Source organism: Stegostoma tigrinum, chromosome 2 (assembly GCF_030684315.1).
Source record: "Stegostoma tigrinum isolate sSteTig4 chromosome 2, sSteTig4.hap1, whole genome shotgun sequence".
NCBI classification, from domain to species: domain Eukaryota; kingdom Metazoa; phylum Chordata; class Chondrichthyes; order Orectolobiformes; family Stegostomatidae; genus Stegostoma; species Stegostoma tigrinum.
In genome coordinates this window covers 157980578-158003282 of record NC_081355.1, presented here as the reverse complement: position 1 = coordinate 158003282, position 22705 = coordinate 157980578, and the positions used below count along the sequence as shown (strand labels likewise).

The 22705-nt window shown below is 43.3% G+C and overlaps 1 protein-coding gene across 1 annotated transcript in view; it reads left to right on the top strand.

The window, feature by feature from the left end:
- cpsf1 (cleavage and polyadenylation specific factor 1) overlaps positions 1-22705 on the top strand; it is a 149464-nt gene that overhangs the window by 53358 nt on the left and 73401 nt on the right. Inside the window, exons 15-18 of the mRNA XM_059640568.1 lie at positions 3143-3217; positions 4147-4227; positions 16019-16114; positions 19807-19917. Of these exons, the coding sequence (XP_059496551.1) occupies positions 3143-3217; positions 4147-4227; positions 16019-16114; positions 19807-19917 (363 nt within the window). The remainder of the gene's footprint in view (positions 1-3142; positions 3218-4146; positions 4228-16018; positions 16115-19806; positions 19918-22705) is intronic.

The following is a 22705-nucleotide window of genomic DNA, read 5'->3' as shown; positions in this document are numbered from 1 at the left end:
TCAAGTTTTAACCTTTTAGCTTTTCTAGCACTCTCTCTTTTGTAGTGCCTCCCATACTCAACTCTGTCCCCGACCCTCCTTAATTGTTGGGATACTACTCATGTCTTCCACTGTGAAGACTGACGCAAAGTACTTATTAAGCTCTTCAGCTATTTCCTTATCTTCCATCACTAGCCTTCCAGCATCAATTTGGAGCAGCCCAGTGTCTACTTTTGCCTCATTTTTGTTTCATCTGTATTGGAAGAAACTTTTACTATCATTTCTAATACTACTGGCTAGCCTGCCTTCATATTTGATCCTCTCCTTCCTTATTCCTCTCTTTGTTATCCTCTGTTTGTTTTTGTAGCCTTCCCAATCTTCTGATTTCCCAGTGCACTTGGCCACTTTATGGGCTGTCTCTTTTTCTTTGATACATTTCCTGACTTTCTTTGCCAGCCATGGCTGTCTTATCATTCCCCTCCCCCCGCCCCCCAGATATAAACCAACATTTTCTCAGCTACCATCAGTTCTGAGGAAGGGTCGCCGGACCTGAAACATTAACTCTGATTTTTTTTCTTCACTGGTGTTTCCAGCAACTTCTGTTTTTGCTCATGACCGTTAGACATTGGACCAATTGCCTCAGTCTGCTCTGACATTCAATTATGACTGACTATTTCTAAACTCCATTCTCCTGCATTCTTCCCGTAACCCTTGAATCCTTACTAATCGAGAACATATCTATCTCTGTCTTAAGTAACTCAATGACTTAGCTTCCACAGCCCCCTCTGTCAACGAGTTCCAAAGATTAACCACCCTCTGACTGAAGAAATCGCTCATCTCAGTTCTAAAGGCCCATTTCTTCACATTGAGCCGATGCCTTCAAATCCTTGTCTATCCTACTTGCAGAAACATCTCCACATCCAATCTATCCAGGCCTGTCAATATTCTGAAACGTTTCAATCAGATTCCCCCTGATTCTTCTGAACTTCCGAGTATAGACCGGAGTCTGGATCTGGTCCGCATGTGACAAGCCTTCATCCCTGAGATCATTCTTTTAAACCTCCACTGGATCCCTTCCAGGACCAACACATCCTTCAAAACTGACCAAATCTGATCAGAGGCTTGCAAGGCCTCAGCAATACATCTCTGCTTTTGTATTCTAGTCCTCTTGAAATGAATGCTGACATTAGGACTCTCAAGTGTTCTTGTGCTTCAGATTCCCAAAACCCCTCCCATTAAGAAAATAGCCTATGCCTGTCTTCTTCCTACCAAAGTACACAACATCTTACTTCCCCACATTGTATTCCATCCGTCACTTCATTCACTTCTTTGCCCACTCTCCTAGCCTGTCCAGTCCTTCTGCAGCTTCCCTGCTTCCTCAACGCTGTCTGCCCCTCCACCTGTCTTTGTATCACATGCAATCTTAGCAACATTGCCCTCAATTTCTTTGTCCAGATTGTTAATGTATAATGAGAATAGTTGTGGTCCCAACACTGAACTCCATGGACCTCCATCAGTCACCAATTGCCATCCTGAAAAAGATCACTTTATTCCTACTGTCTGCCTTCTGCCAGTCAGTCCTCTATCCGTGCTAGTACCTTGTCCCTAACATGTGCTTTTCTTTTATTTGGCAGCCTCCTGTGCGGCACCTTGTCAAAGGCCTTCTGAAAAAAAAATAGGTCAAGTCCACTGGCTCTCCTTTGTATAATTTACTCATTATGCTAACTTACCTCCTCAAAGAATTTCTGACTGATTTGTAAGGCATAACTTGTCATTGAGGAAGCCATGCCGATTCAACCCTGTTTCAACATGCGTTTCCTGGTATTCCACAATCTCATTCCCAACAATGGATTCTAAAATCTTACCAGTGACTGAGCTCAGGCTAGCTGGCCTGCTACTGGTTTCTGGCCATCTCAAATTGTTAGTATTTGTGTTTGGGGAATGCGATTCTTAAGGTCAAACCAGGTAATAGTTGGGGTGAATACTGAGGGACATTGAGATTTTCCTCGCTGTTTTGTAATCAAGCAACACTTAAAAGTTATTGCCAGTGTGAGAGCTGCTTCATTTGTCAAGATTCCCACAAATACAATTATGCTAATTGACAGAAAATCTTAAAATAGTTATATAATTGAACACATTGTTCAGACATTTAAAATCTCTTCACGTGCATTAAATTACATTTGATATAGATTCATTATGATGCTGTTTGTCTAGTTTAGCTGTTGAAGTCTGTGTGGAATGAAGCCCAGAACCTGGAAACTGGTTTTGTTGAAGAGGCAGGGCCTCCCAGTACTTCATAGAGCAATCAATCCCCACTGTTTAGCCAGGAAACCTTGTACTTCCTTACAGTTTGTCACTGTGGCAGATTTCTTCAGCAGGGTCCTGCTGCTCGTTGGCCGAAGTCATTTCCTCGGCCATTTGGCTGACATTGTGGCCAAACAGATCTTACTAGGTGATAAAGTGATGGCAGTTAAGTGTGAAGGGATTAACACCCTTCTGGATGTTAGTGTAACAAACTTAAATATTTTGCTTTCTTGCACAATGGATGAACACTACTTCAAGACAAAGCAAGGTAAACCTGCTTAGACAGATTGAAGGTGTTCAATAGGATCCCCCCTCCAAATGACAAGAGAAAACATGGTTGTACCAGCAGCCCTGAAGATTTTGTTTGAAGCCAACGCGTAAGTTTGCACTTCATGGTCATCTTGCTGGCTGGAAGTAGCAGGCAGTTCTAGTCACTGTTGAAGAAAATGCCAAGTTTCACTGAGGAAAAAGAAAAGGTTTTGAAACAGAAGAAAGTAGCTGAGAAGAATGTTGAAAGCAAAATTGACAGTAGGTGCAGGAGTAGGCCATTTAGCCCTTCGAGCCAGCACCACCATTCATTATGATCATGGCTGATCATCCACAATCAGTGTTCTGTTCCTGCCTTATCCCCATAACCCTTGATTCTACTATCTTTAAGAGCTTTATCCATCTCTTTCTTGAAAATAGCCAAGTAAACTGCAGTGCTGAAACAATATGGTATTCTTGTTTAATATATTCACTGAGGAATTGATAATAAAAAAGCTGTACAAAATAAATTGCATAAAGGCAATAATGGTGTAGATTGCTCCAGAGTTTAAGCTGCCTGCAGTGACTGACTTTCCCTTGTATCTCCCTGCAGGTCTGTGACAGTATATTGAATATTGGCCCCTGTGTAAATGCCTCAATGGGAGAACCTGCTTTCCTTTCCGAAGAGGTGAGTGCGAATTGGTTGTGACAAGTATATAACTATACAGCAAGATTGATAGGGTTAGGGTGTGGGAATATGTCATTGAGGACAAGCTGAGACCTTTCCAGATCAAAGCAAAGTTTGGAGGAGATGCAGTTTGTGGGATCTGTGTAGCAAGAATCTGCAATCTTTCTCCTTTTGCTGGATCAAAATTTATGGAAAATTATGCAAGTCCAAGCTGGCAACTATCAAGTTATGTGGTTGCCACTCCAGTTTCACTATTTAAATTAGGTGCTTATACTTGCACCATTACTAGTTCTAGAGTTTTTGGGAGGTCTGGCAAGAAGAGGCGTCCTAAATTGAAGTTGTGTAATTCATGGGCATCATCTTTTGTTGCCTTTTTACTTCCAGCTAGAAGAGAAAAAAGCACCTCTGCTGGACTGCTGTGAAGCAGAGCCAACTGCTGGCTTAGGCACTTAGCAGTCCAGTACGTGCACGCACCCTGTCCAGCTGCACCACACTGCAACCTGCAGAGGAGATGTGGTGCTTAGGACAGAAAGTGAACTGGAAAAGTCCGCACCTATTGGAATTTGGCAATGTTATGAAGTGAGTTTTGAGAAGATTTGTAGCTCAGGTTGAGGTTCTGGATGTGAGTTTGCTCGCTGAGCTGGAAGGTTAGTTTTCAGACGTTTCGCCACCATTCTAGGTAACATCATCAGTGAGCCTCCGATGAAGCGCTGGTGTTTCTGTAAATAGAAAGTGGGACATAACACCAGCGCTTCATCGGAGGCTCACTGATAATGTTACCTAGAATGGTGACGAAACGTCTGAAAATTAACCTTCCAGCTCAGCAAGCAAACTCACATCCAGAATGTTATGAAGCGTTTTCAAATACAAATGGTGAGATTTGAAATCTTCTGCAAGAGCATTCTGTTTCACCTAACATCTCATTTTAGTTTCAGAATAATCCAGAACCTGACTTGGAGATAGTTGTGTGTTCAGGATATGGAAAGAATGGTGCCCTCTCTGTTCTACAGGTAATAGACTGTGCTGGCTTGTGGTACTGTCTGTCATATTTTCTTGAAGATTTGAAATTGGGAAAGCTTGACGTCTGAGATGCAGAACATGGGATTTTTAGTTATGTATTGAAATGGAAGAAAACTGGTTGGCAAATAGGAAACAAAGAAGGGATAAATGGGTCTTTTTCCAAATGAAGGCTATGACTAGTCGGGTAATGCAGTGATCATTGCTAGGACACCAGCTCTTCACAGTATACATTAATGATTTGGATGAGGGAACCAAATGTAATATTTCCACATTTGGATAAAACATAGCTGCATGGGAGGGTGATTGTGAGGAGGATGCAGAAATGTTTCAGTGTTATTTGGACAAGCAGAGTGAGTGGGCAGAAACATGGCAGATACAGTGTAATGTGGATAAATGTGATGTTATACACTCTGGTAACTTAAAACAGGAAGGCAGATTATTATCTGTACCGCTATAAATTGCGTGGATGGGATGTGCAGTGAGACCTGGATGTCATTGACCCACGTGCATGCTTAACTTCAGTTGCTGATATACAAGAAAGCACTAGTTATATTAGCCTTCGTAGTGAGAGAATTTGAGTACAATGTATATTAGTGGACTGGAAAAAGGGGGTTAATATACTACAGTCAAATTTGCAAACACCACAAAAATAGGTGAAATGGCGATTTGGGAGAGGGATATTGATAGGTTAAGTAACTGGGCAAAAAATTGGCGAATGGAGTATAGTGTGGGAAAATGCGAAGTTGCCTATTTTGCAAGGGAGAACACAGGAACAGTATTATTTAAATGGAGAAAAACTGCAGAAAGCAGTAACACAAAGGGCCATGGGTGTACTTGTGCAAGAAACACAAAGCTAGCAGACAGGTGCAGAAAGTGATCAGGAAGGCTAATGGAATATTGGTCCTTATTTCAAGGAGGTTGGAGTGTAAGGGCAGGGAAGTCTTAGTGCAACTGTACAAGCTGCTGGTGAGACCACATCTGGAGTACCTGTGATCGTTCTGGCACTTTTTTCAAAGAAAGTCATTGTTTCATTGGAGCCATTGCAGAAGAGGTTCACTCGGATGATCCCTGCGTAGGCAGACTGCCTTATGAGCAAAGATTAGACAGGTTGGGACTCCTCTCATTCTTCTGAATTTCAGTACATACTGACCTCATTGAAACAATTAGGAATTTTAAGGGTCTTGATAGGGTAACCATTGAGAGGATGTTCCCCTCATTGGGGCATATGGAATCAGAGGGCATCGTCTCAGAATAAAGGGTTGCCAATTTAAGTTTGAGATGAGGAGGAATTTCTTCTCTGAGGGACTGTGTGCCACAGGTAGCTATAGGGGCAAAGACCTTGTGTATATTTATGGCTAATAGAAAATGTGGGAAAGATAATTTGAGGAATGTGAAATCAGTAATGAGCCTATTGAATGGTGGAACAGGCTCTAGGGATTGAACGGCCTTCTCCACTTCTTCATGGTCTTGTGGTCTTCTACAGTTAAACTGCTGTGGCAGATAGTGTGGAGTTATTTTAAAGCTTTAAAGCTTCACTGCTTCTTTATTGAAAATAAAATTGCTTGAAAAGTTCAGCAGGTCTGGCAACATCACAGAGCTTGAAAACAATTCCTTCTGTCCAACTTGTCCATGCCGACCAGATATCCTGAATTAATTGGTCCTGTTTGCCAGCATTTGGTCCATATCCGTCCAGACCCTTCCTTTTCATATACATATCCAGATGCCTTTTAAAATTTTAGATTTTAGATTCCCTACAGTGTGGAAACAGGCCCTTTGACCCAACAAGTCCACACCGCTCCTTGGAGCATCCCACCCAGACCCATCTCCCTATAAACCACACACCCCTGAACACTACGGGTAATTTAGCATGGCCAGTCCACCTAACCTGCACACCTTTGGACTGTGGGAGGAAACCGGAGTACCCGGAGAAAACCCACACAGGCACGGGGAGAATGTGCAAACTCCACACAGTCAGTTACCCGAGGCTGGAGTCGAACCCAGGTCCCTGGCGCTGTGAGGGTGCAGTGCTAACCACTGAGCCACCGTGCCGCCCCAAATGTTGCAATTGTTTCAGCCTTCTCTTCTGGTTGCTCATTCCATACATGGACAACGTCTGTGTGAAAATGTTGCCCCTTGCATCCCTTCTAAATATTTCCCCTCTCACCTTAAACCTATACCCTCTAGTTTTTGACACCCACACCCTGGGGACAAGACCTTGTCTCTTTACCTTATCCATGTCCCTCATAAGAACTAGGAGCAGGAGTAGGCCATCTAGCCCCTCGAGCCTGCCCTATATAACGTCACCCTTCAACCTCTGGCACTCCAAGGAAAGTAAAAGTCCAGTCAGCCTCTCCTTATGGCTCGAACCCTCCAACCTTGGCAGCATCCTTGTAAATCTTTTCTGAACCCTTTCAAGTTGCACAACTTCCTTGCTATAGCAGGGAGACCAGAATTGCATGCAGTATTCCAAAAGTGGCCTAACCAGTGTTCTGTACAACTGTATGATGAGCTCCCAACTCCTGTATTCAATGCACTGACCAATAAAGGCAACAACACCAAATGCCTTAATAAAAACCGAAAGAACTGCGGATGCTGTAATTCAGGAAAAAGAACACAGTTGCTGGAAAAGCTCAGCAGGTGTGGCAGCATTTGTGAACAATAAAAAGAGTTAATGTTTCGGGTCCGGTGTAGAGGAGACCATGTTATGTGTACCAGTCCCTCCTGCCCTGGAAGAGATCCAAATATCAGATACCTGAAGCCCTCACTCCTACATCAGTTCTTTAACCATGCATTCAACTGTATTTTCCTATTTCTGGCCTCAGTAGCACGTGGCACAGGGAGTAATTAAAGGATTACAACCCTGGAGGTTCTGCTTTATAACTTTTAAATGTAACTTTCTAAATTACATTTGCAGGACCTCATCTTTCCTCCTGCCCATGCCATTAGTATCAATATGGACCATGGTCTCTGGCTGGTCACCCTCCCCTTTCAAAGTACCCACTACTTGCTCAGAGACACCCTTGACCCTGGCACCAGGGAGGCAACATACCATCCTGGTGCTTCGCTTGCAGCCATAGAAATGCCTGAGCCCTGACTATACAGTCCCCTATCACTACCTGTCACCTGTACTTCAGCCTTACCTGCTGTATAACCGTGCCAGTCCTGCGGCTGCTGATCTGGTTGCTGCTGTTACGTTCCCCTGACAGGCCACCCCTCAACAATATTCAAAATGGCGTATTCATTTGAGAGGGGAATATCCACCAAGGACTCCTGCATTTCAAACCTGCCCTTCCTGGTGGTCACCCATTTATCTGGTTGAACCTTCGGTGTGACCACATCCTGAAACTTCAGTGTCTAAAGCTTTCTGCTTCTGTATGCTCCTCATTGAGTCCATGAGCCATTCCCACTAATCCATGCAGTCTGACAGGAGCCGCAGGCAGGCACAATTCCTGCAGATATAGCTGTCAAGGACATATGACTTCTCCCTGAGCGCGCGCATTTCACAGGATGAGCATACCACTCCGCTAACTACTATGTAATAATGACTGGATTAAAATAAAAGGAAAGTTCTTACCTTGCCTTACCGGAACATCGAGAATCTAGGGGCAGAGGTAAGTGTAGTGGCCCTCACTAAGGAGAATAGAGCGGTCATTTATTGACACTTCACTTTTTTTTGTAAAAAAATACAAAGCTTAAGTTGCCATTTGATGATGTTTCCTTTAGTAATAGAAGGCATAGATAAAATTTAAATTGAAGTCCTTCCTAGTTAAATTCATGGCTGTTGGGTTTGGGAAAAGACAGTACCACTGCAAGACCACCATACAGGGCCAGAAGCTGCCACCCAAGCAGGCCATCACTGTCAGGCCACTGGAATCCTGGGCCACAAGATCCTGCAGAAACTGCCCCAAGGAACCATCTCGTCACTGATCCTGGGAAGGAAGGATTCGCATAAGCTGCCCAAAGGAATCCTGGGCCATTGGATGCTGGACCAAAACCACCTCATTGCCAAAGCTGCCGCTGACCTGTGCAACAGAATCCGGGGATGTGACGAAGATGCCAAAGCAGACCACCATCAGTGAGGTTTGTTGACTTGCTTGCCCAGCTGGCTGGTTATGGTACAGACATTTCGTCACTATGCTAGGTAATATCATCAGTGCAGTCTCCGATGAAGCAATGGTCTAACCTAGCTCAAACCAACTGCAGACATGCATGGGAATTCCTAGAGGCCTGGTCTTTAACCTGTAATGCAGTCCACAAATGTGGAATTAGACCCCATCTACAAATCCATGCAAAAAAGAACTGGAAATGACGCAATCCAACCTAACAGACTGGATCATATAAATTCCAAGCGGAATAGAACAACATCGCTTCATTGGGGCTGCACTGTTGATGTTATTTAGCGTGGTGACCAAACCAGCCAGCTTGGCGAGCAAACCAACAACCTCATTAGACATGAGTTAGGAAGCATGGACTGGGAGCAGTTGTTCCATGGTAACGGAACTATAGACATGTGGAGACTGTTTAAGGAACAGTTGTTGGGAGTGATGAGTAAATATGTCCCTCTGAGACAGGCAAGAAGGGGTAAGATCAAGGAACCTTGGATGACGAGAGCGGTGGAGCTTCTTGTGAAAAGGAAGAAGGTAGCTTACACAAGGTGGAGGAAGCTGGGGTCAAGTTCAGCTAGAGAGGATTACATGCAGGCAAGGAAGGAGCTCAAAAATGGTCTGAGGAGAGCCAGGAGGGGGCACGAGAAAGGCTTGGCAGAAGGAATCCGGGAAAACACAAAGGCATTTTACACTTATGTGAGGAATAAGAGAATGGTCAAAGAAAGAGTAGGGCCGATCAGGGATAGCATAGGGAACTTGTGTGTGGAGCCTGAGGAGGTAGGGGAAGCCCTAAATGAGGTTTTTGCTTCTGTCTTTACGAAAGAAACGAACTTTGTAGTGAATGAAACCTTTGAAGAGCAGGTGTGCATGCTGGAATGGATAGAGATAGACGAAGCTGATGTGCTGAAAATTTTGTCAAACATTAAGATTGACAAGTCGCCAGGCCCGGACCAGATTTGTCCTCGGCTGCTTTGGGAAGCGAGAAATGCAATTGCTTCGCCACTTGCGAAGATCTTTGCATCCTCACTCTCCACTGGAGTCGTACCTGAGGACTGGAGAGAGGCAAATGTAATTCCTCTCTTCAAGAAAGGAAATAGGGAAATCCCCGGCAATTATAGACCAGTAAGTCTCACGTCTGTCGTCTGCAAGGTGTTAGAAAGGATTCTGAGGGATAAGATTTATGACCATCTGGAAGAGCATGGCTTGATCAAATACAGTCAACACGGCTTTGTGAGGGGTAGGTCATGCCTTACAAACCTTATTGAGTTTTTTGAGGATATGACTAGAAAAGTTGATGAGGGTTGAGCTGTGGATGTGGTGTATATGGACTTCAGTAAGGCATTTGATAAGGTTCCCCATGGTAGGCTCACTCAGAAGGTCAGGAGGAATGGGATACAGGGGAACTTAGCTGCTTGGATACAGAATTGGCTGGCCAACAGAAGACAGCGAGTGGTAGTAGAAGGAAAATATTCTGCCTGGAAGTCAGTGGTGAGTGGGGTTCCACAGGGCTCTGTCCTTGGGCCTCTACTGTTTGTAATTTTTATTAATGACTTGGATGAGGGGATTGAAGGATGGGTCAGCAAGTTTGCAGATGACACAAAGGTCGGAGGTGTCGTTGACAGTGTAGAGGGCAGTTGTAGGCTGCAGCGGGACATTGACAGGATGCAGAGATGGGCTGAGAGGTGGCAGATGGAGTTCAACCTGGATAAATGCGAGGTGATGCATTTTGGAAGGTCGAATTTGAAAGCTGAGTACAGGATTAAGGATAGGATTCTTGGCAGCGTGGAGGAACAGAGGGATCTTGGTGTGCAGATACATAGATCCCTTAAAATGGCCACCCAAGTGGACAGGGTTGTTAAGAAAGCATATGGTGTTTTGGCTTTCATTAACAGGGGGATTGAGTTTAAGAGTCGTGAGATCTTGTTGCAGCTCTATAAAACTTTGGTTAGACCGCACTTGGAATACTGCGTCCAGTTCTGGTCGCCCTATTATAGGAAAGATGTGGATGCTTTGGAGAGGGTTCAGAGGAGGTTTACCAGGATGCTGCCTGGACTGGAGGGCTTATCTTATGAAGAGAGGTTGACTGAGCTCGGTCTCTTTTCATTGGAGAAAAGGAGGAGGAGAGGGGACCTAATTGAGGTATACAAGATAATGAGAGGCATAGATAGAGTTGATAGCCAGAGACTATTTCCCAGGGCAGAAATGGCTAGCACGAGGGGTCATAGTTTTAAGCTGGTTGGTGGAAAGTATAGAGGGGATGTCAGAGGCAGGTTCTTTACGCAGAGAGTTGTGAGAGCATGGAATGCGTTGCCAGCAGCAGTTGTGTAAGCAAGGTCATTGGGGTCATTTAAGAGACTGCTGGACATGCATATGGTCACAGAAATTTGAGGGTGCATGCATGAGGATCAATGGTCGGCACAACATTGTGGGCTGAAGGGCCTGTTCTGTGCTGTACTGTTCTATGTTCTATGTTCTCACTATTGGGACTGGGATATCGTAGCTATTATAGAAGCATGGCTCAAGGAAGAACAGGACTGGCAGATTAATCCTCCAGGGTAAAGAGGCTATGGGAAAGGTAGGAAGGGGCCAAGAGAGGAGGGGGAAGTGGCATTTTTGGTTCGGGATAACTTTAACATTAAGTCTGTACTTAGGGAGGATATTCCTAGTGAAGTTATTTGGGTGCAACTCAAACATAAAAAAGGGATGATCACTTTATTTGGATTGTCCTATAGACCCTCCAATAATCAGTGGCAAATTGAGAAGCAAATTTGTTAGGAGATCTCGGATGCCTGTAAGAATAATAGGGCTGCAATGGTAAGGGATTTTAACTTTCTGAACATAGATTGGGATTGCCGTTGTGTTAAGGCGTGGATGGGGAGAAATTTAAGTGTGTACGAGAAAATTTTCTTATTCAGTGTGTGGATGTACCTACTAGAAAAGGAGCAGAACTTGATCTTCTCCTGGGAAATAAGGCAGGGCAAGTGACTGAGGTGTCAGTGGCTTTGGGGCCGGTGATCAGAGCTCTTAGTTTGAAAATAGTTATGGAAAAAGATAAACCTGATCTAAAAGTTAAAGTTCTAAATTGGAGGAATGTCAGTTTTGACGAAATTGGGCAAAAAATTTCAAAAGTTGATTGGGAGATGGTATTTGCACGTAAAGGGTCGGTTGGAAAGTGTGAGGCTGTTAAAAATGAGGTAACGGGAGTCCAGAGACAGTATGTTCTTGTTAGTGTGAAGGCAAGATATGCTGGATGACTAAAGAAATTGAAGCTCTGGTCAAGAAAAAGGAAGTACATGTCAGGTACAGACAGCTGTGATCAAGTGAATCCCTCTGAGTATAAGGGCAGTAGGTGTATACTCGGGGGAAATGGGACGGGGGAAAAAGACTACAGGAGATAGCTTTGATAGTTAGGGTTAAAGAGAATCCAAAGAGATCCTATAAGTACAGTTAAAGGGGAAAAAAAAGTAATTAGGGAGAGAATAGGGCCCCTTAAAGATGAAAAAGGCCGACTATGTGTGGAAGCATGGCATATGAGTGAGATACTAAAAGAGTATTTCAATTCACTGTTTACTGTAGAGAAGGGAATGGAACCTAGAGAGCTTGAAGAAACAAATAGTGATAGCTTGAAAAGTGTCCCTGTTACAGAGGAGGAGGTGGATAAAAACGCATAAAGATGGATAAATCCCCTGGACCTGATCAGGGTCTATCCCAAAACTTTGGGAAGCTAGGGAAGTAATTACTGGGCCCCTTGCTGAGATATTTGTATCATCAACAACCACGGATGAGGTGCGAAAGACTGGAGGGTGGCTAATGTGGGGGCATTATGTGAAAAAGCTGATAAGGAAAAGTCAGGGAACTATAGAACAGTGAGCCTGTGGTGGGTGAATTATTGGAGGGAATTCTGAGGGACAGCATTTACATGTATTTTGGAAAGCAAGGACTGATTAGGGATAATCAAGGTGATTTTGTGTGTGGGAAGTCAGGTCTCACTCACTATGATTTGAAATTTTTGAAGAACTGACAGGAGATTGATGAAGACGGAACAGTGGCTGTTATCTATATGAACTTCAGCGATGTGTTTGACAAGTTTCCACATGGTAGACTGGTTCGGAAGGTTAGATCATATGGAATCCAGGGAGAGTTAGCCATTTGGATATGGACTAAGGGCAGGCAGAAGGGATTAGTTTAATTTGGCATCCTTTTCGGCACAACATCGTGGGCTGAAGGGCCTGTTCCTGCGCTGTACTGTTCAGTGTAACATTGGCTTGATGGTAGGTGGCGGAGGGTGGTGGAGGGTTGTTTTTCAGTCTGGAGTCATGTGACCAGCTTGATGCCGCAAGGATTGGTGCTGGGTCCACCACCATTTATTATTTACATAAATGATTTAGATTGTGAACGTAGGAGGAATGGTTAGTAAGTTTGCAGATGACACCAAAATTGGTGGTGTAGCCGACAGTGAGGAAGATTATCTCAGAGTACAGTGGGACCTTGATCAGATGGTCCAATGGGCTGAGGAGTGGTAGCTGGAGTTTACTTTAGATAAATGAGATGTTGTATTTTGGTAAGGCAAATCAGGGCATGACTTGCGCACTTAATGGTAAGGTCCTGGGGAGTGTTACCAAACAGACACCCGGGGAGTTTCTGATGAAGGGTCTAGGCCCGAAACGTAAGCTATTGTTCCCCTAAGATGCTGCTTGGCCTGCTGTGTTCATCCAGCCCCACACTTTGTTATCATAGTTCCATGAAGGTGGAGTCGCAGGTAGGCAGGGTAGTGAAGAAAGCGTTTGATACCCTTGCCTTTTAGTGGCCATTGTATTGAGGGTGGAGGAATTGAGATGTCATGATGCAACTGTATAGGATATTAGTTAGGCCACTTTTAGAATACTGCATTCAGTTCTGGTCTCCTTGTTATCAGAAAGATATTATTAAACTTGAAAGGCTACAGAAAATATTTACAACGATGTTGTGTGGCTAGAGAGTTTGACTATAGGGAGAGGCTGAATAGACTGGGGTCGTTTTCCTTGGAGAGTTGGAGTTTGAGGGGTGACCTTATCAAGCTTCAGAAAATCATGAGTGGTGTGGATCGGGTGAATAACCAAGGTGCTTTCCCCAGGGTAAGGGAGTGAAAACTAGAGGGCATAAGTTTAAGGTGAAATGGGAAAGATTTAAAGGGACCTAAGGGGCCATTTTTTCACCCAGAGGGTGGTACATCTATGGAATGAACTGCCAAAGGAAGTGGCAGCTGTTGTACAACCGTACCTTCTATGCCGCACGCACTCTGTTTAAGCACCCTATTATCTGTATGTCCTCTTCTGTTGTCCTCTGTCTGAACTGCATGCAAAACCAAACTTTTTATTGTACGTGTGCCAATAAATAAATCAAAAATTCCTAGTGGAGGCTGGTACAATTACAACATTTAAAAGGCATCTGGATGTGTACATGAAAAGAAAGGATTTAAAGGGATATCCGCCAAATGCCGGCAAATGGGTCTATATTAATTTTGGATATCTGGTCTGCATGGATGACTTGGACTGAAGGGTCTGTTTCCTGTGCTGTGTATCTCTATGACCAGTTGGACATGTGATTCCAGATTCCATTGCAAATGTGGTTGATTCATTAACTGCCCTCTGAAATATGTTAGCAAGCCACTCGGTCAATTAAGATTAACAAATGGGGGCTTTGCCAGTGACTTTTCTGAATGAATATATCGTTACAGCTGAAGTATAATTGTTACTCGAAGGCTTCAACTCCTGATATCTCCAGAAACTCAGCATTCCTTTAGCCCAAGAAGAACTGAGTAAATAACTGGGGTTCTTGCTCTTCTGCTATATTTCTGAAAAGGAAGCAGTTCTTTTTGTGATTTATATATTGTGATGGCTGCATTCTTGAATGACATTTACATTTCTCTCAGATACTCTGGCCAAGTGTATTGGTGGATGTTAATTCTGGGAAAAATAGCACCCTTTCAATTCCAAACTTTATACAAAAATGCCATTGTAACTCTTAGCATTTACACACGAAACAGCAAGAAAAAAATACCATTCCCTCTGATAAAATAGAAATCATTGGAGAGTAATACTGGGATCACTCTCAAACTCCAGATCAGAAGAAAGCTGGAAAATGAAACAAGATTCTTCCTACTTCAGTTTCAGACCAATTTCAGCTCCAGACTCTGACTTTTTGCTATAATAACTAGGCTCTTAGAATCATGGGGTTGTATAACACAGCAACAGACCCTTCAGTCCAACTTGTCCATGTGGACTAGATATCCTAAATTAATCTGGTCCTATTTGCCAGCATGTGATCCATATCCCCCTCAACTCTTCCTATTCATGTACCTATCCAGGTGCCTTTTAAACGTAGTAATTGTATCAGTCACCACCACTTCCCTACACACTACCCTCTGCACGAAAAAGTTGCCTCTCAAGTCAATTTTGTATCTTTCCCCTCTCACCTTAACCCTATGCCCTCTAGTTTTGGAATAACCTACTCTGGGATAAAGACCTTGGCTTCTCACACTTTGCTTACCCCTCATGATTTTATAAACCTCTAAGGTGACCAAATGGCCTGTGACCATCTAGGAAAGATCCATGGGGGAGAAAGAAGTGGCATGGTGATTTAGTAGTTAGCATTGCCTTCTCGCATCACCGGTCACCAGTTGATTCCAGCCTCAGGCGACTGTGCAAACTTCACACAGACATTCTCCCTGTGTCTGCATGGATTTCCTCCAGGTGCTCTAGTTTCCTCCCCCAGTCCAGAAATGCGGAGGTTAGGTGGATTCGTCACGTTAAATTGCCCGTAGTGTCCAGGCATGTGCAAGCTAAGTGGATTAGCCATTGGAAGTACAGGGTTACAGATTTAAGATAAGGTATTCGGTCTGGGTGAGATGCTCTTTGGAGGGTCGGGGTGGACTCAATATACTAACTGGCCTGCTTCCACATTGTAGGGATTCTATTCTGTTCTTTGAAAATGGTCCTAGTCTACTCAACCTTTCCTTGTAGCAAAACCCTCCTTTACAAGCGACAGCCTTGTAAATCTTTTCTGCACCCTTTCAAGTTTAACAACATCTTTTCTGTAGCTGGGAAACCAGAATTGAAAGCAGTATTTCAAAAGTGGTCTAATTCCCTAAAGATAGCAAGAACTGCAGATGCTGGAGTCAGAGATAACAAAGTGTTGAGCTGGAAGAACACAGCATGCCAGGGCCCCGATCTGAAATGTTGGCTTGCCTCTTCCTCTGATGCTGGCTGGCCTGCTGTGTTCCTCCAGCTTCACACTTTGTTATCTCTAATTCCCTAAAGAACTTTAGTGAACCAAATAGATTGTTAAAGCATTGATAGTTTCATCTTTTTCATTGCTGAGACTGGCTTTCAATTCCATTTTTCTTAAATCGATTTAATTTAGTTCGATTTTACTAGCTGCCTTCGTGGAATTTGAAGCCGTGACCCAGTGTGGGCCTCTAGATTTCTCGCCGTTACGCTATCATCCCCATATATGTAGAACCATCTGCAGCATTTCCATACAGCATGTTCCTTAGCAGCAACCATAATGTGCACAAGCCAGGTTGGCAGCTAAACATTACTGCAATGACAATTCATCTGAGATGCACCAGAGGTCATCCAATGGGAATTATGAGAATGAACTAACCGTATAAACCTGTGCTTTTCTTTTCCAACAGCGAAGTATTCGTGCCCAAGTGGTCACAACTTTTGAACTTCCGGGATGCCATGATATGTGGACAGTAGTTGCCTCAAGAGATGAGGTAAACACAAAGGTAAGCAACAAAAGAGATAACAACGTGTAGAGCTGGATGAACACAGCAGACCAGGCAGCATCAGAGGAGCAAGAAAGCTGACGTTTTGGGCCCAAGACCCTTCAGAAATGGGGGCTCTGGCCCGAAACATCAACTTTCCTGCTCGTCTGATGCTGCCTGACCTGCTGTGCTGCTCCAGCTCCACACTGTGTTATCTCTGACTCAAACATCGGCAGTTCTCCCTGTCTCGGGTGTATCTGTTTTTAGCAGTTCATATTAAGCTTTATATTTCAAACAAAAGGTCGCTACAATTAGAAGTATTAAAGGCACACATGAAGTTGTGATGAAAGTTTAATCCTGCGAATAATGTTTGTAGCATGCATAGAAATTAATCACTATTTTATCTTGAATCTTCATCCTTGAGGTATTAGTCAAAGAACAAAGAATCTATATTTATCTCACTTGGTCCCGTATCTGATTGGGATGGTATATTACCAGCAGCAGCCTGAAGAAGTTGAGTAACGGCTTTCATTAGAGAGCAGGAATTATATAGAATCACCCCAGTGAATGATCTTTCCTGTTTTACAAACTATGCTTTAAAATATCCTTCAGATGTAATGGCGATTGGCCACCTGGTTACGATCAATATTCTTGTCAAGAATTTCTGTTCTGATTCAGGAAAATTAAGTGGGCCAAGTAGAGCGTGTTTGTTTTCGACAGCATTTAGTGAATAGTCGTAATGTCGGTTTGGAGTAGTTATTGCTTCATTTTCTTTTCAATCAAGCATGTTATATTCAATTGTAGGACCGCTAATTAAAGGAACTCTAATTGGCAGGTCTATCAGTATCTAAGCAATGGAAGTCTTCAAAGAGGTTTTAATTCAGATCCAGACCCTGTGCAATCTCAAAGGGGAAAAGAACTAGATTTCCCTGGATGACTAAAGATTTAAATAGACAAAGCATAAGAATGGTAAATGCTGACATAACGATACCCTAGAAAATGTGCTATTTATGTAATGTGCAAAGGATGAAGCAAATGAGAGTGACTATGAAAGTTTGAGATTTAATCCGTGAGCAACAGAAAAAGAAACTCAAAAGACTTTTTTTATAAACATCTCCAGAGAAAGGGTAGTAGAGGAGCATAGGGACCAGAATATCTTGTGGAGTTTGAGTAGATGCGGAGTTTGCAGTGAAACAGTAGCTAGGAGTAAATGAAATTTACTCTGAAAAATCAGTTATTTCAGATGGATTGCTGAAAGAGGTACACGTGTAAGTAGAGAGGGGGGCAAAACAATGGGCTTGCAAAGAGCATGCACAGATCCAATGAGTTGAACAACCTTTGCTGTTCTTTGATTCCATATCAGTTTAACTCAATAAAAATATTTTAAGCAAATGCTATGTTCTAAATATTTTCCATCCCATTAGAGTTCACTGTTTTGTCTTATGATTGATATTTTGCCTGAAGAGCCTTTGATTTGATTTGATTAAAATGCAGCTTTAAGTTGAAATCCCACAGCAGCCGATCATAGAGACAGTATATAGTTAAACAGTAAGTGACCTGTTTGTTCATTGAATGTCCTTTCCTCTTTAATCCATTCAATTTTGGCTTCAATTTTTTGACCAAGTCAATTATATAGTAACATAAAGACATAGATCTGTGAGTGCTGAAATCTGGAATGCAACAAGGTGCTGGAGAAACTCAGTAGGTCTGGCAGTATCATAGGAAGGTGGTTGTTGGAGGTCAGTGATCTCAGCTCCAGAACATCTCTAAGAGTTCCTCACTACACCCAACTATCTTCAGCTGCTTCATCAGTGATCTTCCACCTATTATAACATCTGAAGTGGGGGTGTTTACCATTGATTGAAAAACAAGCATTCAGCACCATTTGTGACTGCCTGGATACTAATGCAGTCCTTGTTCAATTTTGGCAAGACAGTGTCCAGACTCACGCTGATGAGTAGCAAGTAACAGCTGCAGTTCACGTGCAATGACCATCACAAAAGGGACAATCTAACCACCACCCCTTGACATTCAATAGTATTACTATCACTGAATCCCCCACCATCAGTATGCTAGTGATTACTATTGACCAGAAACTCAGCGGGACTCACCATAGAAATGTAGTGGTTACAGGAGCAGGTCAGAAGCTAGGAATATTTTGGTGAACCACCTCCCGATTGTCCAAAGTCTGTTCACCATCAACAAGGCACAAGTCAGGGCTATGAAGGAATACTCCCTACTTAACTCGATGGGTGAAGTTCTCATCAAGCTCAAGAAGCTTGACACCATCCAGGACAAATCAGCTCCCTGAGTTGGCACCTCATTGACATCAACTCCTCCTCCATGGATGCTAAATCCTGGAAATCCCTCCCTAATGGTACTGTGGGTCAGCCTACAGCACAAAGAATGCAAAGATTCAATCAGGGCAGCTCACCATCGCCTTCTCAAGGGCAACTTGAGCAGGAGCAAGACGCGCTTCAGGAATTCACCAAAAATCCTTAGGCAGCACTTTCCATACCCATGACCACTTCCTTCTAGAAGGATAAGGACAGAAGATACACAGAAACACCATTGCCTGCAAATTCCCCTTTCAGATACTCACCATCCTGACTTGGAAATAGATTGACATTTGTTCACTTCCACAGGGTCAAAATTCTGAAATTCCCTCCCTCAAGTTTTTGTGGGTCTACCTACAGCACATGAACTGCAGAGGTTGAGCAAGGCAGCTCACCATCACCTTCTGAATGTCAGCTTGGGATGCGCAGTAAATGCTGTCAAGCATTTTATGTTCAATTCGTGTGTGTGTGTGTGTCAGCCTGTGTGTGTGTGTCAGCCTGTGTGTGTGTGTCAGCCTGTGTGTCAGCCTGTGTGTCAGCCTGTGTGTCAGCCTGTGTGTGTCAGCCTGTGTGTGTCAGCCTGTGTGTGTGTGTCAGCCTGTGTGTGTGTGTCAGCCTGTGTGTGTGTGTCAGCCTGTGTGTGTCAGCCTGTGTGTGTCAGCCTGTGTGTGTGTGTCAGCCTGTGTGTGTGTGTCAGCCTGTGTGTGTGTCAGCCTGTGTGTGTGTGTCAGCCTGTGTGTGTGTGTCAGCCTGTGTGTGTGTGTCAGCCTGTGTGTCAGCCTGTGTGTCAGCCTGTGTGTCAGCCTGTGTGTCAGCCTGTGTGTGTCTCTGTGTCTGTCTGTGAGAGAGAGAGAGAGAGAGAGAGAGAGAAAGTGAGTGAGTGAGTCACCTGTGGTGCAACTTGAACCCAGGATCCCAGTTCAGGCTGTCCTCGTGGGAATTGAACTTAGCTACCAGCCTTAGGTCGACATCTCAGCATTATTGTGTGTGCCGAAGATCCGAGGCCAAATGCCCTTGACAGCTGTCCTGTACACTTTTCAAGAAATTCACTCCATTGAACACACCTCCATAAATTGTGCGCAAATTTGCTTGTCAATTTCCTACTGATTGTCTGGGGGTCTAGCAATGTTCTTAATTTTTTAATGTCTCAGCTGTATCCATGAAGTTTAATTTGATGCACCCCCCGCTCCATGTACTGCAGTAACTCACTCTTTAAATAGTAATGAAATGTCCTGTCCCCTCTTAACACCACATCTCTCTCACCTGACTATTCTGGACTGTTGATTGAGAAAATGCTTGTCAAGGCAGTGGGAGCATTTCCAACTCTTAAGATTTTTCGTAATATTGTTTCAACTTGATTTTCAACTCATTGTTTAGGATCAGACTGGTGATGGGGAAAAGATAGAGAAGGAATCCAAAGAGGTTGCACCAGAGGAAGATGTCAAAAAGCATGGCTTCTTGATTTTAAGTCGAGAAGATTCAACAATGGTAAGTGATTTTTTTTTAAATGAACTTCAAGTTCCTTTCCTGCCTCAAAGTAATATGGAAATCACATTTTGTTCTTGTGCATATCTATATTTTTCAATTATGTTGTTTGAATAAGGAGACCAGTTTTAGCTTAATTTGTTTGAACATCTTTGTGACTGACTTACTTATAGTGAAAACTAACTACCACTAATGAATAGTTGTATTTTTACAAGCTTGTTTTGGCAATTCTCAAAATGCTACTTCAGTGTCCCTTGCAAATCCACAACCTGTACCAAGGACAAGAGCAGCAAATGCATGCAAATGTCACCACCTGCGACTTTGCCCGAGCCGTTAACCCTGTTTTCTCCTCCACCGATGCTGCCAGACCTGCTGAGCTTTTCCAGCAACTTTGTTTTTGTTCCTGATTCACAGCATCTGTAGATCATTTGGTTTTTTAAATATTTTCCAACCTCTTCTGTTAAGTGGAAGGTATGAAAGCTTAAACATATACCAACAGGTTCAAGATCTGTTATAATCTGATTTTAGATTTCTGAATGCTCTTCTCAAATTTCAAATCTGTTGATCTTGTTGTTTGTGCACCTTCTTTGCAGCTGTAACTTTGTATTCCTCACCCTGTTTAATTATGGTGTGATCTTTGTCTGTTATAATCTGTCTGTACTGCATGCAAAAACAAAATTTTACCTTATACTTAGTTACATGTGACTATAATAAATCAAATCAAGACAGCTAGGTATGAGATGAGGTGAAACTTCTTTACTCACTTGTTAGGGTTTGAAATACATTGCCTGGGAGCATGGTGGAGGTGGATTCCATAAGTTTCAAAAGAGAGCATTTAAAAGTGAAGAAGTTACAGGGCAGTAGCAATAGGGCTGGAGAGTGGGAATATCTGGGTAACTTTTTCAGAAGCTGGTACAGACATGGGTCGAATGGCCTCTTTCTCATAGAATCCCTACAGTGTACTGTAAAATGCTATTATTCTGTAAGAAGGTGGCATAGCACCATCTTTTGAAGTGCATTTAGGCCCTGCAGCAAATGTTGATCTAGGCAGTGATGCCCACAACCCATGAAATCATTTTATTAAACATTTTATGCGCAGGAAAGTCCTGCAAACAGCACTGTGACAAATAACTCTAAATTTCAGTGATGTTAGTTGAGGGATACATGATGCATAGGTAACTTGGAGAGCTCCTCTTCAAATAATACCATATTTTCTTCACATCATTCATTTCTGCTATGGAAGGCTTATCTTATGAAGAAACGTTAGGCCTTCTTCATTTTGAGTTTAGACGAAAGAGGTGATTTTATTGTGTGATAAGTTTTGTGATTTATATATTATAATTTAGAATTTGAACTACTGGCATGTGGTTTTGGTCTGAGTGGAGTGAAGGGTGTTTTAATGATTAACTTGACAGTATTTCTGGAGCAGTGATTTTTTTAAATTAAGTATTAGAGCATGACTAAGTCCCACAAGTGATGAGAATTTGTTTTCGTAGGAGAGTTTGGCAAGCAGACAAAGAAACGTTTGAGAATCTTTTACTTGTATTCTGTTCAGAAGAGTCAGGAGTTTGCTTTGGGGGGAAGAATACAGGGAGCTTTAGATTTTCAGTTTGCAGAGGTCCTGGTGGAAGTTAGATGTATGAAGAAAGGAGATGATTTGGAACTGTCAGGAAATCAATTACATCATTGTAATGGTTTTACTTGAAGGAGCCAGACCAGAAGTGTTTAGTTCATATGTGGAATGGGTTACTTGCAGCTGAGAAATCTATTACTTGCAGCTGAGAACATCTAAGCTGAGTTGTGTGACTAATCAAGAAAGAAATTGCCAAACTGTCAAGACTAAGATTTGGGGGGAAAAAAAAGTGAAATATGTTAGAAACTTATAAATGTGAAAGAGTAAGGAATTAATTCTGGTGTTTCCCTTCTGTAATATGATGTTGAGCAGGTGGGATTGTATTTCTGCTGTGTTTTGAAATCTTTCAAATTGTGAATTTGTAAGTAGCTTGGTTTATTCCAATCTATTCTGTGCTACACCTGCCCCTACACCTCCCCCCTCACCTTCCTCCAAGAGTCTTCCATAGGGTCTGTGCTCTGCTTGACTCCCTCGTCCGCTCCACACTCCCCACTAGCCCCACCACCCCCAGCACCTTTCCCTGCAACCGCAGGAAGGAAGTGCGACACCTGCCCCTACACCTCCCCCCTCACCTCCATCCAAGCAACCAAAAAAACCTTGCACGTCAGACAGAGGTTTACCTGTACATCCGCTAATGTGGTCTGTTGCGTCTGCTGCTCCCGATGTGGCCTCCTGTACATTGGTGAGACCAAACGGAGGCTTGGAAACTGCTTTGTAGAGCACCTGGCACTCTGTTCTTGACAAACGACAACACTTTCCAGTCACAAACCACTTCAACCCCCACTCCCACTCCCTGGATGACATATCCAACCTGGACCTGTTCCAGTGTCACAGTGATACCACTGAGAAACTGGAGGAGCAGCATCTCCTATTCCACCTTGGGAGCCTACAACCCAATGGTCTCAATGTAGACTTTACCAGTTTCAAAATCTCTACACATCTAGCTTCATCCCATGACCATCCCTCCCTGTCATCCCTGCCTCCTTGCCCTGACATGACCTGTCTGCCTTCTCTTCTACCTCACTGATCAATCCCCACCACTGCCTACCTGTACTCACCACTCATCATCCCACCTACCATCCCCAGTCCCGCCTCCCTCTATTTATTTCAGAGCTCCCTTCCTTCTCCCCCATTTCTAAAGAAGGGTCCTGACCCCAA